The sequence below is a fragment of the Bubalus bubalis genome, chromosome 2, assembly GCF_019923935.1.
Source record: "Bubalus bubalis isolate 160015118507 breed Murrah chromosome 2, NDDB_SH_1, whole genome shotgun sequence".
NCBI lineage: Eukaryota > Metazoa > Chordata > Mammalia > Artiodactyla > Bovidae > Bubalus > Bubalus bubalis.
Window position 1 is genome coordinate 69,814,090 of NC_059158.1, and position 13,064 is coordinate 69,827,153.

The 13,064-nt window shown below is 37.8% G+C and overlaps 1 protein-coding gene across 8 annotated transcripts in view; it reads left to right on the forward strand.

Moving 5' to 3' along the window:
* The window catches only part of SESTD1 (SEC14 and spectrin domain containing 1), a 152,302-nt gene that overhangs the window by 41,633 nt on the left and 97,605 nt on the right, over positions 1 to 13,064 (forward strand). For 7 of the 8 annotated variants that reach the window (XM_045163717.1, XM_006059590.4, XM_044932899.2 and 4 more), the window contains 2 exons: positions 7,915 to 8,006; positions 11,897 to 12,005. In XM_045163717.1, the coding sequence (XP_045019652.1) occupies positions 7,915 to 8,006; positions 11,897 to 12,005 (201 nt within the window). Of the gene's footprint in view, positions 1 to 2,300; positions 2,406 to 7,914; positions 8,007 to 11,896; positions 12,006 to 13,064 lie in introns of those variants that run through there. The other variant, XM_025274083.3, reaches the window with a different exon arrangement.

Below are 13,064 nucleotides of genomic sequence, written 5' to 3' on the forward strand. Positions count from 1 at the left end.
AAACTTTACATAATTGTATTAGTTTTGCCAAATATCGAAATGAATCCGCCACAGGTATACATGTGTTCCCCATCCTGAACCCTCCTCCCTCCTCCCTCCCCATTCCATCCCTCTGGGTCGTCCCAGTGCACCAGCCCCAAGCATCCAGTATCGTGCATCGAACCTGGACTGGCAACTCGTTTCATACATGATATTTTACATGTTTCAATGCCATTCTCCCAAATCTTCCCACCCTCTCCCTCTCTCATGTATTTTTAATTTTGATTTTATTATGTGACAGTATAGAGGAGAGAAGCCCTGTGCAGGGTTTTAGGAGTCTGGGTTTCATGTTATTACTCAATGTGCTGTTCAGTGTTAGAACAGTGAATCTGTGTTTATAGATCTCAGTTTCTGCTCTAGATTGAATTTTTGTATCCTTCCCAAATTTCATATGTTGAAAACTAATCACCAGTGTGATAGTATTTGGGTAGGCCTGGAAAATCCCATGGACGGAGGAGCCTGATGGACTGCAGTCCATGGGGTTGCTAAGAGTCGGACACGACTGAGCGACTTCACTTTACTCTACTTTTTAGAAGGTGATTAGTACACTTCTAAGAGAAACCCCGGGGAGCTCCCTTGCCCTCCTACCAAGTAAGGACGTAGAGGATGGCCCCCCAAGAACCAGGAAGGGGCCCTCATCAGACACTGGATCTATCTGTGCCTTGATCTTGGACTTCTCAGACTCCAGAACCATGGGAGATAAATTCATTTATAAGCACCCACGTTATGGTATTTTTGTTTTAGCAGCCTGAATGAAACTGTGAAAAATAAATTTCTGTTGTTTATAAGCCATTCAATCTATGATATTTCTGTTATAACAGCCCGCATGTACTAAGACAGTTTCCTTATCAGTAAGGTGAAAAAGTTGAAGTAGATGCCCTCTATGGTTCTAATCATTGGTTCTAAATCTATTAGTTTTTGTCTGACCTTGGGCAAATTACTTAATTTCTCTGTGCCTCAATCTCGTCATCAGAAAAAATGGGGATATTAATGTAATTATGGCTTCCCTGGTGGCTCAGACGGTAAAGAATCAACCTGCAATGCATATAATTATGTTGTTTTGAGGGGGAAATTATGTTCTTGAAACTTGAAAAAAATGCCAAGATGTGTTAAGCTACTTGTAATATGTTTGTTCCCGTTTTAGTGTGTTGTACCAAGAAGGCCTCAGTGGGAATGCTTTGGCTGTGGCCTCTGTAGAGAATCAGTGGTAGAAAGCTAAATAGTGGCTGGTGGAGGAAGGAAAATGGAGCTGTTAATAATAGATGCCATTGAGTGCTTACCATTCTAGAGTATACTAAACACTGTACATGTATTAGCTCACCGAATCCTGGGTCTGGTGAGTTAGATTCAGTGACTATGCCCATGAAAGAAAAGTTAAGGAATTGTCCAAACCACCTAGCTAGTAAGTGGCTCCTGTGGTTACACCCTTGCCCTGGGGCATGATGTTTATCTCTGCACCAGACCGCCTTTCTGGGAGAACACCTCCCAGGGACAGAGTCCCATGGCAGAAAGGTGTTCAGTGGGGGAGGACTCTGCTTGGGAAAGATACCTAGTATTGCTAGCAGGCCTTCTGAGGGAAAAAGAGGTGCTCATCTTGTACATAGTTTTCCATATGTCTTGAGTTACTTGGCTGCATGTATAACTGTGATGTGACTGTTTAGTTACTGAACAAGTTAAGGGATTTGCAGTATGGTCAGTATTGTTTTTGTGTTTCTGGCTCAAAAATACATTGTTTTTTTTTTTTTTTTTTAATGGACTTTTTGTCTGATGGAAAATAACTTTCACATGTTCCACTGGCTTCTTTCTACTTGGATAATGCCATAATAATTTCCATTTTGTGAACAGTTTTCCATATCTTTAGTTAACTTAGGTTTTTTAAACTTTTGTTTTGTACTGTTATACATTTTTAACTTTTTTCCAGTGTGCTGTTTGATGTACCAAATATTTTCATTATATAAACAAAAATTAGGAACCTGATGATACTTTTATTCAGTCTGTTAGACAATTATATGCCTGAATTAGATTTAAAAGCCTGAGATTATCTCAATGAAAAGTATGTATGTCTTTGCTGAGTATAGAGTAGGAACACTTCTTTCTAGGATAAAGGTCAATAGAGAACAGATTTAATGATGACCCAGAGAAATTTTGAGATAAAGAGAGGATGGGATCTAGAAATATGATCTTGAGTTTGTTATCACGTGCTTCCCCTGATGATTGAGACAGACCTGTTCCACAGCAAGTGAACTCAGTGGACTCAACCATTGCCCTGGAGAAGGAAGTGGTCCAGGCTTCTTGAAGCTCAATCCGATACTCAGATGCAAAAGCTGTGCATGAAGAGAGTTCACTTCAGAGAGCTCTCGTATCAGGTAAAGACTCTCTAGCCATGGGGTACTCTAGAGCTGGGGATGCCAGAAATGTCTTTACTGGAATTCCATCAGCCTCATTCACTTCTCTAAAGTAGTATTCCTTTTGCTGCCCCGGTTTTGGCGAGGAAGGATTTACTTATAAATTAACACGGATAGGAAAAGCCAAAAATTTGAAAAAGTCATACAATAAAGGACCTTCTGAAACTGAACCTTCAAAAAATGAAGGTTTGCAGTTGCTAAGGACTTGGTAGACTAGCTCAAGAGGTGAGGAAGTCCTTAAAGAACTGAGTTCCCTTTTGCTTTTGAACATACGCATGTCTGGCTCCTGAGGAGAAGGGGCAGCAAGGGTGATGATGTAGGGGTACTTGCTTGCATTGTTTTTGAAAAGGGTTTTTAAGTGGCAGGCTATCATTACCATTAGCTTTAAATTTTTTGACATTTAAATGCAGTGTAGGACTTCTCATGTCCCATTGGACCTTTTCTGTAGAATTTTCTTGTCTTTTAAAGTAGGTTATGTTTTCATGGAAAACTTGGAACTTTTTCTGTTTCCTTCATCCCTTTCTTCTTTTCTCCCTCCCTCACGGAATAAACTCGGTTCTGACCCATCTATAAAAATGGTGTCAAACGAGGATACTTCAGGTTTCAATTTTATTTAGAAGAATTACTGTTTTGGATAGATCTGTACTGTTGTGAAAGTTAAGCATTTTATCATTTTCATTTGAAGTCTATCCCAAAGGCTTGGTTTTCTTTCAGAATTGTCAATGTTATTGTAAACCCAGATTAATAATCATACATTGGCACCTACAGTAACAAAAATGACACACGTTTTTAACTGTTGATCTGCTTTATTGATATATTTTTGTAAGGTTGAGTAATGTTTCCTTCTGCATAATTTTACATATGGATATGCAGGCGATGTGCCCAGCTGGGTAATACTTAGTACTTCTGTGTGTGCTTACTTGTTTTCATCTAAGGTTGCTCTTGCTTTGTAACAATAGTTGAAAGCATTTGTAATCTGAATTTAAGGACAACTATAGTATTTCTTCTGGAAATAGAAGGCGAAGGGAGCGAGCCTGCATTCTGATTTTGCTCATTGCCATTATGTGTCTACATGATGTAGACTCATTAGAGATGATTTAGTTAGCCTTCGGCTATCCTAATGGGTTTTCACTGGTTGTTAAAAATGCTCTTCGAAGAATAACTAAATTTTCCAAATAAACTGGTTGATTTATACTCAGTGAAAGAGGAGTTCCAGTGCACCCATTCATATCATCAATTACAATCTCTTATGAAGTGTAATTTGCCCAGTCTTGATTAAAAGGCCCGAAATGCTCTTTGCTGCTTAACACATCCTCTGCTGCCCTCTAACGGCTGCCCATTGGCAGAACCCATCGTGGTCCCCCTTACCGTCATAGACCTGCCTTTCTCCAGCGATTATGTAGCTGCTGGATCCCTGGGAAACTGTCCCAGTAGAAGAAGCTGAAGGAGCTGCTTTGAAGGAAAAGTGTGCACATGTGATCTGCGATCACACCACAAGGTGTGGATGGTCAGGTAGCTGTGATGATGTTAGGACTCCTAGGGTGTGTGTCTCACTTTACTGTAAGTCACATAACGTTTGTCCATTTGCTTGTTGATTCATCCATTCATCAATGAAATATATTATGAATGCCACGGATATCCAGAGCATCTTGCCTTGATTCACTCTAGTAGATGCTTATTGTAGATTTGTTAAATGAGTGAATGAGTGAATAAATAAATATGAAAATAAATAGGACAAGTCTCTCCTTTGGGGAGGCAAAATATCACTTTAACTACTTAGTTGCCCCAGCTTTCCTTTTTTTACCTCTTCAAGATCTTGAGAAAGATGTTCAAACTAGAAGACAGATACAAATTTCCATTGAAACCTAGTCTCTCTATATTTTTCAGAATTTCTCAGAATTCATCATCTCTAACTGTAGATGGGCTGTTTTCAGATAGGATTTATTTTGCACCCAGGAATGAGAATTTACTTTGATGTTTCTTGCTTTTGGTTGGTGGCAACATGCAGTCATGGTTGCACATTTTCCTGTATATTCACCACTCTCCAAGGCATCTCACCTGCTATGAACTGGCTTTCTGCTTCCTTTATGAATAATAAATTGTGACTTAATTTATCCAGATTGTTTTAAATACCATATATGAAATATGACATGTTTGTGTTAAGCACTTTGTGAATTGTTGGATTTTCTGCTATTTTTTTTGGCCTGCTTCACTTGACAAGTTTTTTTAAAAACTTACTTTCCTTGCCACTTTCCATTAACTCATATCAGGTATATGCCTGTCATTGACTTCATTCCTTGTTCAAGAAATATTTCACTCAGATATGTTTAGGTTCAATAAGTTTCTAGTGAAAAATCAGTGATCTGGATCTACCCACTGGAAAAAAGTAGGAGCAGATACCCCATATTTAACACTTACTGTGGTGATAGCAGTGGACAGTGATATTTTGCAGGATTTTCTCTTTATTTTGTTTTGTGTTGCATTAGCTGTGAAGATGTCTTGCTGAATAACCTGAACAATCTTTTTGGCCAACCTAATACGTTAACTATTTTATGAACTATATATAAGATAACTACAGATAGGCAGATTTGGTTTTTTTGTTTGTTTCTGATGACTGTGCTAAGGACTTGAAAAATCTTAAATGACTTCTGTAAAATTAAATGTAATTGGGACCAGTAGTACAGTAATCATGACTTTTCGTTACCCACCTCTTTTATGATAACAATGAAAGACTGATGGAAAGGAGACTCGAGAAGGGAGGAAGATATAAAAAGTGAACGTTACAGCTTTCATCTCTTTGACTGCTTCACATTTTATTCATCAGTTTGATCTTGGCCCACACATCCAAAACCTACATTTCTCATTACTTTAGATTACTTTTTCATCACTTTCAAGATGTTCTTTAGAGAAAAAGGCTGTTGGATTAAACGAAAATCAGTATTTTGCCATGCTGAGATGGTTTTGTGAAGTCATGGAAAGTTGAGATACTGCATCTATGTCTCAGGAGAGTGATGAAATGTACTATTGCTTCTGGATATTACAGTTTTCCAAGATAAATCTATACCAGAGATTGAACCATCTCCCTTTTGTGCTTTAAGTATGTGGAGAACACAGTGGTGCCAAATTTTGCACTTGTTGGCATAAAATTGATAACCTGACTTGCAAAGCTCACATAACACAGATTTACTCAAAGGGTCACCTTCAGCTATTATTTCTTACGCCTTAAGAATTCCAGATATTCTTTTTTTCTTGGGTACTGATTAATTGTTATTTTAAAGCTTTATGTATTTATCTCTGGCTGTGCTGGGTCTTCGTTGCTGCGTGTGGGCTCTCTAGCTAGGGTGAGTGGGGCCCGTTCTCTAGTTGTTGCAGGCGGCTTCCCGGCGCAGTGGTTTCTCTTGTTGCGGAAAATGGGCTTTAGGCACGTGGGCTCAGTAGTTGTGGCTCATGGGCTCTAGAGTGCTGGCTCATGAGCTATGGTGCACGGGCTTAGTTGTCCCACAGCATGTGGGATCTTCCTGGACCGAGGACTGAACCCGTGTCCCCTTCATTGACAGGCAGATTCTTTACCACTGAGCCACCAGGGAAGCCCTGATTTGTTGGGCTTTACTGTGACAAGGCTTAAAACGTCAGTGTTCATTCAGAATAGATAACAGCAGATTGTTGGGGGGGAACCCACAAAGAGCAATCGGTGGCATTGAGTGATTGCATATATGACCTACCAGACTCTAAGCTGCAGTTTTGCTTCCTGTACCGGTCAGGTTTCTCCATTGACTAAAAGAGAAGTCTGCTTTGATAACTTAAGCAGAAATGGATTTATTAGGAGAATGCTGTATAACTCACAGAATTTATGAGGCTCAGAAAAGTAGGAAGGACCCAAAGGTAGTTGAGAAGTTGTCTGTGCTTATCCCATAGGGAAAGTCTGGTTAGGAAGCCAGTTCTGTTGATAGTTCTATGACAGAAGTTGCTCCTGTAACTTCATTACTCCCTCATGTTTGAAATTCCTTTGTGAGGGCATCCCACTGACAGCCTCGATCAGCAGTTCTCTTTTTTCTAGGTTTCAGGGTGTCTGTGTGTTCAAAATTATTTTTTAAATAATTTTTAGTACGTCTTAATAATGGCTTTTCACGGCATTGACATTTGCACTGATGATACAAAAGCTAGACTCCGTCTTGTTCACTTGGCCAAATGTCACTGGACATTTTCAGGCCTGTTTTATTGGTAAGGTGATGATGTGATATGAGAACAGTGTTACTGGAACCAGATTCCCAGGATGTGAGTCCCAACATCTCCACTTAACTAGGTTTCAGATGTTGGGCCACATTTAACTTCTCTTAACTCCAGTTTACTTTTCTGTAAAATGGGATTAATAATACTTACTTTACGGAAATGTGAGGAGTAATCAAGTTAATACAAGTGAATTAGAACAGTGTATGCCTTGTAATAACCACTTGCTAAATGTTAGCATTCATAATCATTATTATCCAATGTTCACATCTGATCTTTGACAAGCTGGTCACAAGAGAAAGGAGCTTAGACATGAGCCTGAGCTGTCTGGTTCTTGTAGAGCTGAAGAAAAGCCTCATCAGATCAAGATACTGATCTAGAAACATGAAGTGCTACTATTTTAGGTTAAAAATGTAAAACATGAACTTTTCCCTCATTCTTCCTACTATTTGTATGTTAGCCTGGGCTGATGTAGACCAAAAATGAATGGCCAAATTGCAAACAAATATTCAAGGATAAAACTTGAAGAGAACATACCATGTTACTTTGACAACATGCTTTCTTTTGTAGGCAGGTGCCAATAGTAGTGACTTTTTTTTTAGTTGTATATGCAAAAGCTGTAAAATACTATTTCTTTTCAAAAGACTACATTTTTTTCCGGGCAAGGCTGTGACTTGAATTTTTAGCTTTAGCTGAAAGCACAGAGCTTGAAATGGAATAGGTTTATAGCAAGTCTTTGTTAAATAAGTAATGTTTTGGTTTTCCAGTACTTATAAAAGTTACATTTACACAATATTATAGTCTGTTAAGTGTGCAGTAACATGTCCAGAAAAACAATGTATGTGCCTTAATTAAAAATATTTTATTGCTGAAAACGGCTAACCATCATCTGAGCCTTCAGCAAATTGTAATCTTTTTGCAGTGATAACATCAAAGATCACTGATCACAGACCACCATTATAAATTAGTAATAGTGAGAAATAATAGTAATGGCGAGAAAATTTAGTAATAGTGAGAAACTTTGAAATGTTGCAGGAATTGCCAAAATGTGACACAGCAATCAGGAAATAAGCAAATCTTGTGGAAAAATGGCATCAATAGACTTGCTTAATACAGGGTTACCACAAGCGTTCAATTTGTAAAAAAATACAATAAAGTGAAGCATAATAAAAATGTATGCCTGTATATATTTCATAGAGTAATTATTGCTATGCAGTTGACATTTAACTTTCTGTGTTTTCAGAGAGGAAAATTTATTGGAGGAAGTTTACTGGAGTAAAATGGAGGCCTCAGTGATATTACCCATTCTGAAGAAAAAACTAGCTTTCCTTTCAGGTATGTTTCTTCTTAAAATTGAAAGTGTGTGATGTATAAACTTGCTTAATCTTTTTTCTTTGATAATGCAGAAATCTACTTCCTTTTTCTAGGAAAGTTCTGTCTTAAAGGTATTTCTGAGATACCTGTTACTCAGAATGGATAGCGGTGCAAGCCAGCTCTGTCACTTTTGGTGCTTGGCAGGCCAATTTTTATTCTGTTCTTTAATTTGATTAAAATGACCTCTATAAGGCAGATATCATGATGTCTCACTTCTCATACGAAAAATGAAATAATACAGGCTGAGAATAATTGACTAGCTAGCATCTGACTTACTGTTTCTGAAATACAGAGTAATTCATTTTTGTGATATCCTCTGTCCTAGCTTTTGTCTTCCATCTTTCTAGGAAGAAGAGTTATGAAATATGTTACATGGTTTTCTCTTTTTACTACTTTGACTTGGTTTATACAGGCTTGAGTTTACCTTCAGTTATTAACCCAAAGGCTGCATCAACAAAGAAGAGACAGAGAGAAGCTTTGGGATGTGTTACTAGTGTGAAGGCAGTGGTAACACTGGGTGTAGCAACCTCATGGAATTTCGGATCATTGAGTCCATTTGCACATGCTGTAGAGGAGGCACTGTGGCCCACCTGTTGAAGATTAGTTAAATTATTTATTTTGTTTTTTCTGTCTTATTCTCTTTCGGTTCTATCAGAATTGTCTTGATATTGAGACTACGATGTCCTTTTTCAATGTATATTGTATCTCTGTGATTGGCATGTTTTTCTAGTGTATGTTATAAAGGACAAAGATACTGAATTTCATTAGTAATATTGCTTCTCTAATATGTGTTTCTTTTTTAAAAAAATAAACTTCCTCCCTTATCAGTTGACACTTAGATGTTTTCTACATTTTTTTTTTATGATATTAATGGTGTTGTAGGAAGCATTCTTAACAGTTTGTGAGTTTTGTGCAAGTTCAGCAGTATAAATTCCTCCAAGTGGAAGTATTAAAGAGAATTGACATTTAAATTTGAGTTATATCTCGTCAGATTGCCCTTTAAGAATATTGTTTCAATTGTTATTTCTTTTCTCCCATTAGTGTATGAAAATAGAATAGACCCACAGACGTAAAAATAGACCCACAGATGTAAAAAACAAACTTGCAGTTACCAAAAGAGAAAGGGGAGGGAGAGGTTTGAAATTTGGAATTAATAGATACACACTACTATGTATGAAATACATAAAGACAGGCTCCTACTGTGTGGCCCAGGGAACTATAGTCAATATTTTAAAATAACTGTACTCTTGCCTGGAAAATCCCATGGACGGAGGAGCCTGGTGGGCTGCAGTTCATGGGGTCGCTAGGAGTCCGACACGACTGAAGCGACTTCACTTTCACTTTTCACTTTCATGCATTGGAGAAGGAAATGGCAACTCACTCCAGTGTTCTTGCCTGGAGAATCCCAGGGACGGGGGAGCCTTGTGGGCTGCCGTCTATGGGGTCTCACAGAGTCGGACATGACTGAAGCGACTTAGCAGCAGCATACGGGAAAATAATCTGAAAGAGAATAGATATATATGTATATAACTAAATCACTTGACTGTGTGTCTAAAACACTGTACATCAACTATATTTAAATTAAAAAAATGCTTATTTGCCCATACTGTTGCAAAAAAAAAAAATCTTTGTCAGTGATATTTTTGCATTCTTATTACACTTGCTCTGCAGCATTTGACCCTGGTTACCATACCCAACTTGCAAGGATTTTTCTTCTTGGCATCTGCCTTCTTTTGTATTTACACTGGTGATTATTTTATTGTCCCTTAGTGAAAGCTGAGGGCATAAGGTTAAATGTAGTGCTAAATGTTAGACCTGTCATCTGCAGGCAATTTCACAGTGGTTTAGAGTGCTGCACTTCAGATAGGAACCTTTTTGCAGATTTGGTTTAATGCAGGGATAAAGCTTAGCGGTTTTTGAGGAGCAGATGAAACTTTTCTGAACCCAGTACCTCTTTCCTGACTTTCTCTGCTGCTGCTGCTAAGTCACTTCAGTTGTGTCCGACTCTGCGACCCCATAGACAGCAGCCCATCAGGCTCCCCCATCCCTGGGATTCTCCAGGCAAGAACACTGGAGTGGGTTGCCATTTCCTTCTCCAAGGCATGGAAGTGAAAAGTGAAAGTGAAGTCGCTCAGTCGTGTCTGACTCTTAGCGACCCCATGGACTGCAGCCCACCAGGCTCCTCCGTCCATGGGATTTTCCAGGCAAGAGTACTGGAGTGGGTTGCCATTTCCTTCTCCAATGCAGGAAAGCGAAAAGTGAAAGTGAAGTCGCTCAGTTGTGTCCGACTCTTCACGACCCCATGGACTGCAGCCTACCAGGCTCCTCCATCCATGGGATTTTCCAGGCAAGAGTACTGGAGTGGGGTGCCATTGCTACTGACTGTTAATTATTTCAGTCAGTAATATTCAAGCTTTTTGAATAATAGATAAAAACTTTTCAAACCAACAAAGTCCTTCAGGGAATACAGTTTGAAAACTATGGGTGCAGTTCTTTTAAAAAAAAAAAGAAAAGAAAAAAACTAAACAAAAAACATATTCTAAACAAAAAAAACATTTGCAGTAAGGCACTATTGATTATCTATTAAGTTAACCGTTTGAAATTGCCGTTTATTGAGATTAAACAAAGTACTTGAATATCAGTAATTTATATGGTTAACCTGATAAAAGATCATTTATGGTTTGTACTTCGTAAATGGTATCCATGTTATTCATAGGATGGAGAAGGAAATGGCAGCCCACTCCAGTATTCCTGCTGGAGAATTCCATGGTCAGAGGAGCCTGGCAGACTATAGTCCATGGGGTTGCAAAGACATGCAAAGACACGGGGTCAGACATGACTCAGTGACTAACACTACACTTTATTCATAGGAATCATTTTTTTGTTTTTTTTTTTTATTTCACTTCTTTCAGTTTTTAGTGAAAGAGATCATATGAAATTGTTTCCTTTAGTATTTACTGGCTTTTACATTTCTAAAATTGTCATAAATGTCAGTTGGGTTAAAAGATGGACTTGAGTGTGAAAACCAGTCATGTGGGGAGCTTTGAAAGAAGCTATGTATATATAAAGTACTAGTTATGTTTTCATGTTTATGGAAATCAATGAGGACGTGAACGTCTATGAAATGCACATACACTCCACTTCCTGGCTTTCAGGCTTCTGTAAGCAGGTCCCGTACACTCTTCTCAGCTGGACAGTGCTTTCCCTTTATTGCCTCATGAACAGAGAATCCTATATGACCTTTGTGAGTTACCTCAGATCATTCCTTGTCACAGAATGCTCTTTTGGCTAGGTTTATAAATTCTGTCCATTTTTCTTAACTTTTTTAACTTTTCTATGTACCTTTATACATTTATTGTGGCTCTTATGTTCTCCAATTTCTAAATCCCTATTTATAATATTTTATATTTTGTACAGCACAGCCCAGCAGGCTGTCATATTTCATACTATTATCTCTTATGACTTAAAGTTTTTCTTCCTAGATTGATTAGAAATTTATTTTGTTTTACTTGTAAATGCTTACTGTGCTGGGCACACAATAGGTGTTTGATGAATTGATTACAATCAGGAGTACACTGAATGGAAGAAATTAAACAAAATGGTAATTGCTATGTTTAAGTTAAGACTTCATGGGTGAATTTTTTTCCTCTTATTTTTTTCTAAATTTTGTACAATTTTACTGCACTACTATAAGCATTTATAACATATAAAATAAACAGCCATTATATAGTTTTTTACTTATGTCTTAACCTTGAAATTGTTTTTGTAACTTTGAACTCAAGTATATATTATTCATTTAGTGCTTCAGTATCTCTTACATGTTAAATTTGCATGTTTTTTTTCTTTAATAGGAGGAAAGGACAGACGAAGTGGCCTCATTCTGACAATTCCATTATGCCTAGAACAGACAAATATGGATGAGCTGAGTGTCACCTTAGACTACCTACTCAGCATTCCAAGGTGACTCTAAAGGTGTCTTTTCTTAAAATTCAGTATGTTTTCATTTACTTACTAATGATTCCTGCCATTGTTAAACTGTAGTTTGTTGTCTTATTTGCTTTTATTATCAGTGAAATTATAGTCAAAACACGAGAATCAATACTATATAATGCCATAGCAGATGAAATAAAGACATTTTATATTCCTGGTGCACGGAATGATAACAGATTTCTAAAATGTATGTGCTGTTACCTTTTAAGGAATACGAGATTGAGCATCTGTCTATATACCATGTAATTTGAGAAAACTTAGAGAAGTGAATCTTGTATTTAGGAAGCCGTTTAGATATAACTGAGCCTCTGGTGGCTCAGACAGTAGAGTCTGCCTGCAGTGCAGGAGAGCTGAGTTTGATCCCTGTGTCGGGAAGATCCTCTGGAGAAGGCAGTGGCAACCCACTCCAGTATTCTTACCTGGAGAATCCCATGGACATGGGGTTGCAAAGTGTCAGACATGACTGAGCGACTTCACTTTCACTTTCTTTAGATATAACTATATAGATATAAATATATCTGTGTTTTTTAATATATTGGATGAAGGCTGTTTTGAGTTTAAAACGTTTTTTTTAAAATGCAAAAATGTTTATATTTTAATCCAAAGAGGTTGGATTTTTAATTTTTATATTTCTTAGGTGAAGACAAACGTTAACCCTTTGTATATGCTCGAGCCTGCCCGTCACAACAGCAGCAACAGACACACCCCTCCCCAGCTTCCCTTCCCACATGTGATATTTGGGGGCTGAAGTCGGACTGCACATTAGACTCATCTGGAGATTTTTTTCAAAATTTTTATGCCTGAGCATCCACCTCCAGAGAGTCTGATCCAGTTGTTCCTGGGAATCCTGCTTATCAGAAAAAAAATTCTTTTAAGTTTCCCAGACAATTCTTATATGCAGTCAGAGTTGCAAACCATTGCAGTAATGAGGGCAGATTTTTTATGTGTGTTTGTAGAATGTAGAGGTGGTAAAAGGAACAAAGTTATCTCTTAAATAATGCTGGTAAGCTTCAGATGCATTTTAAACAT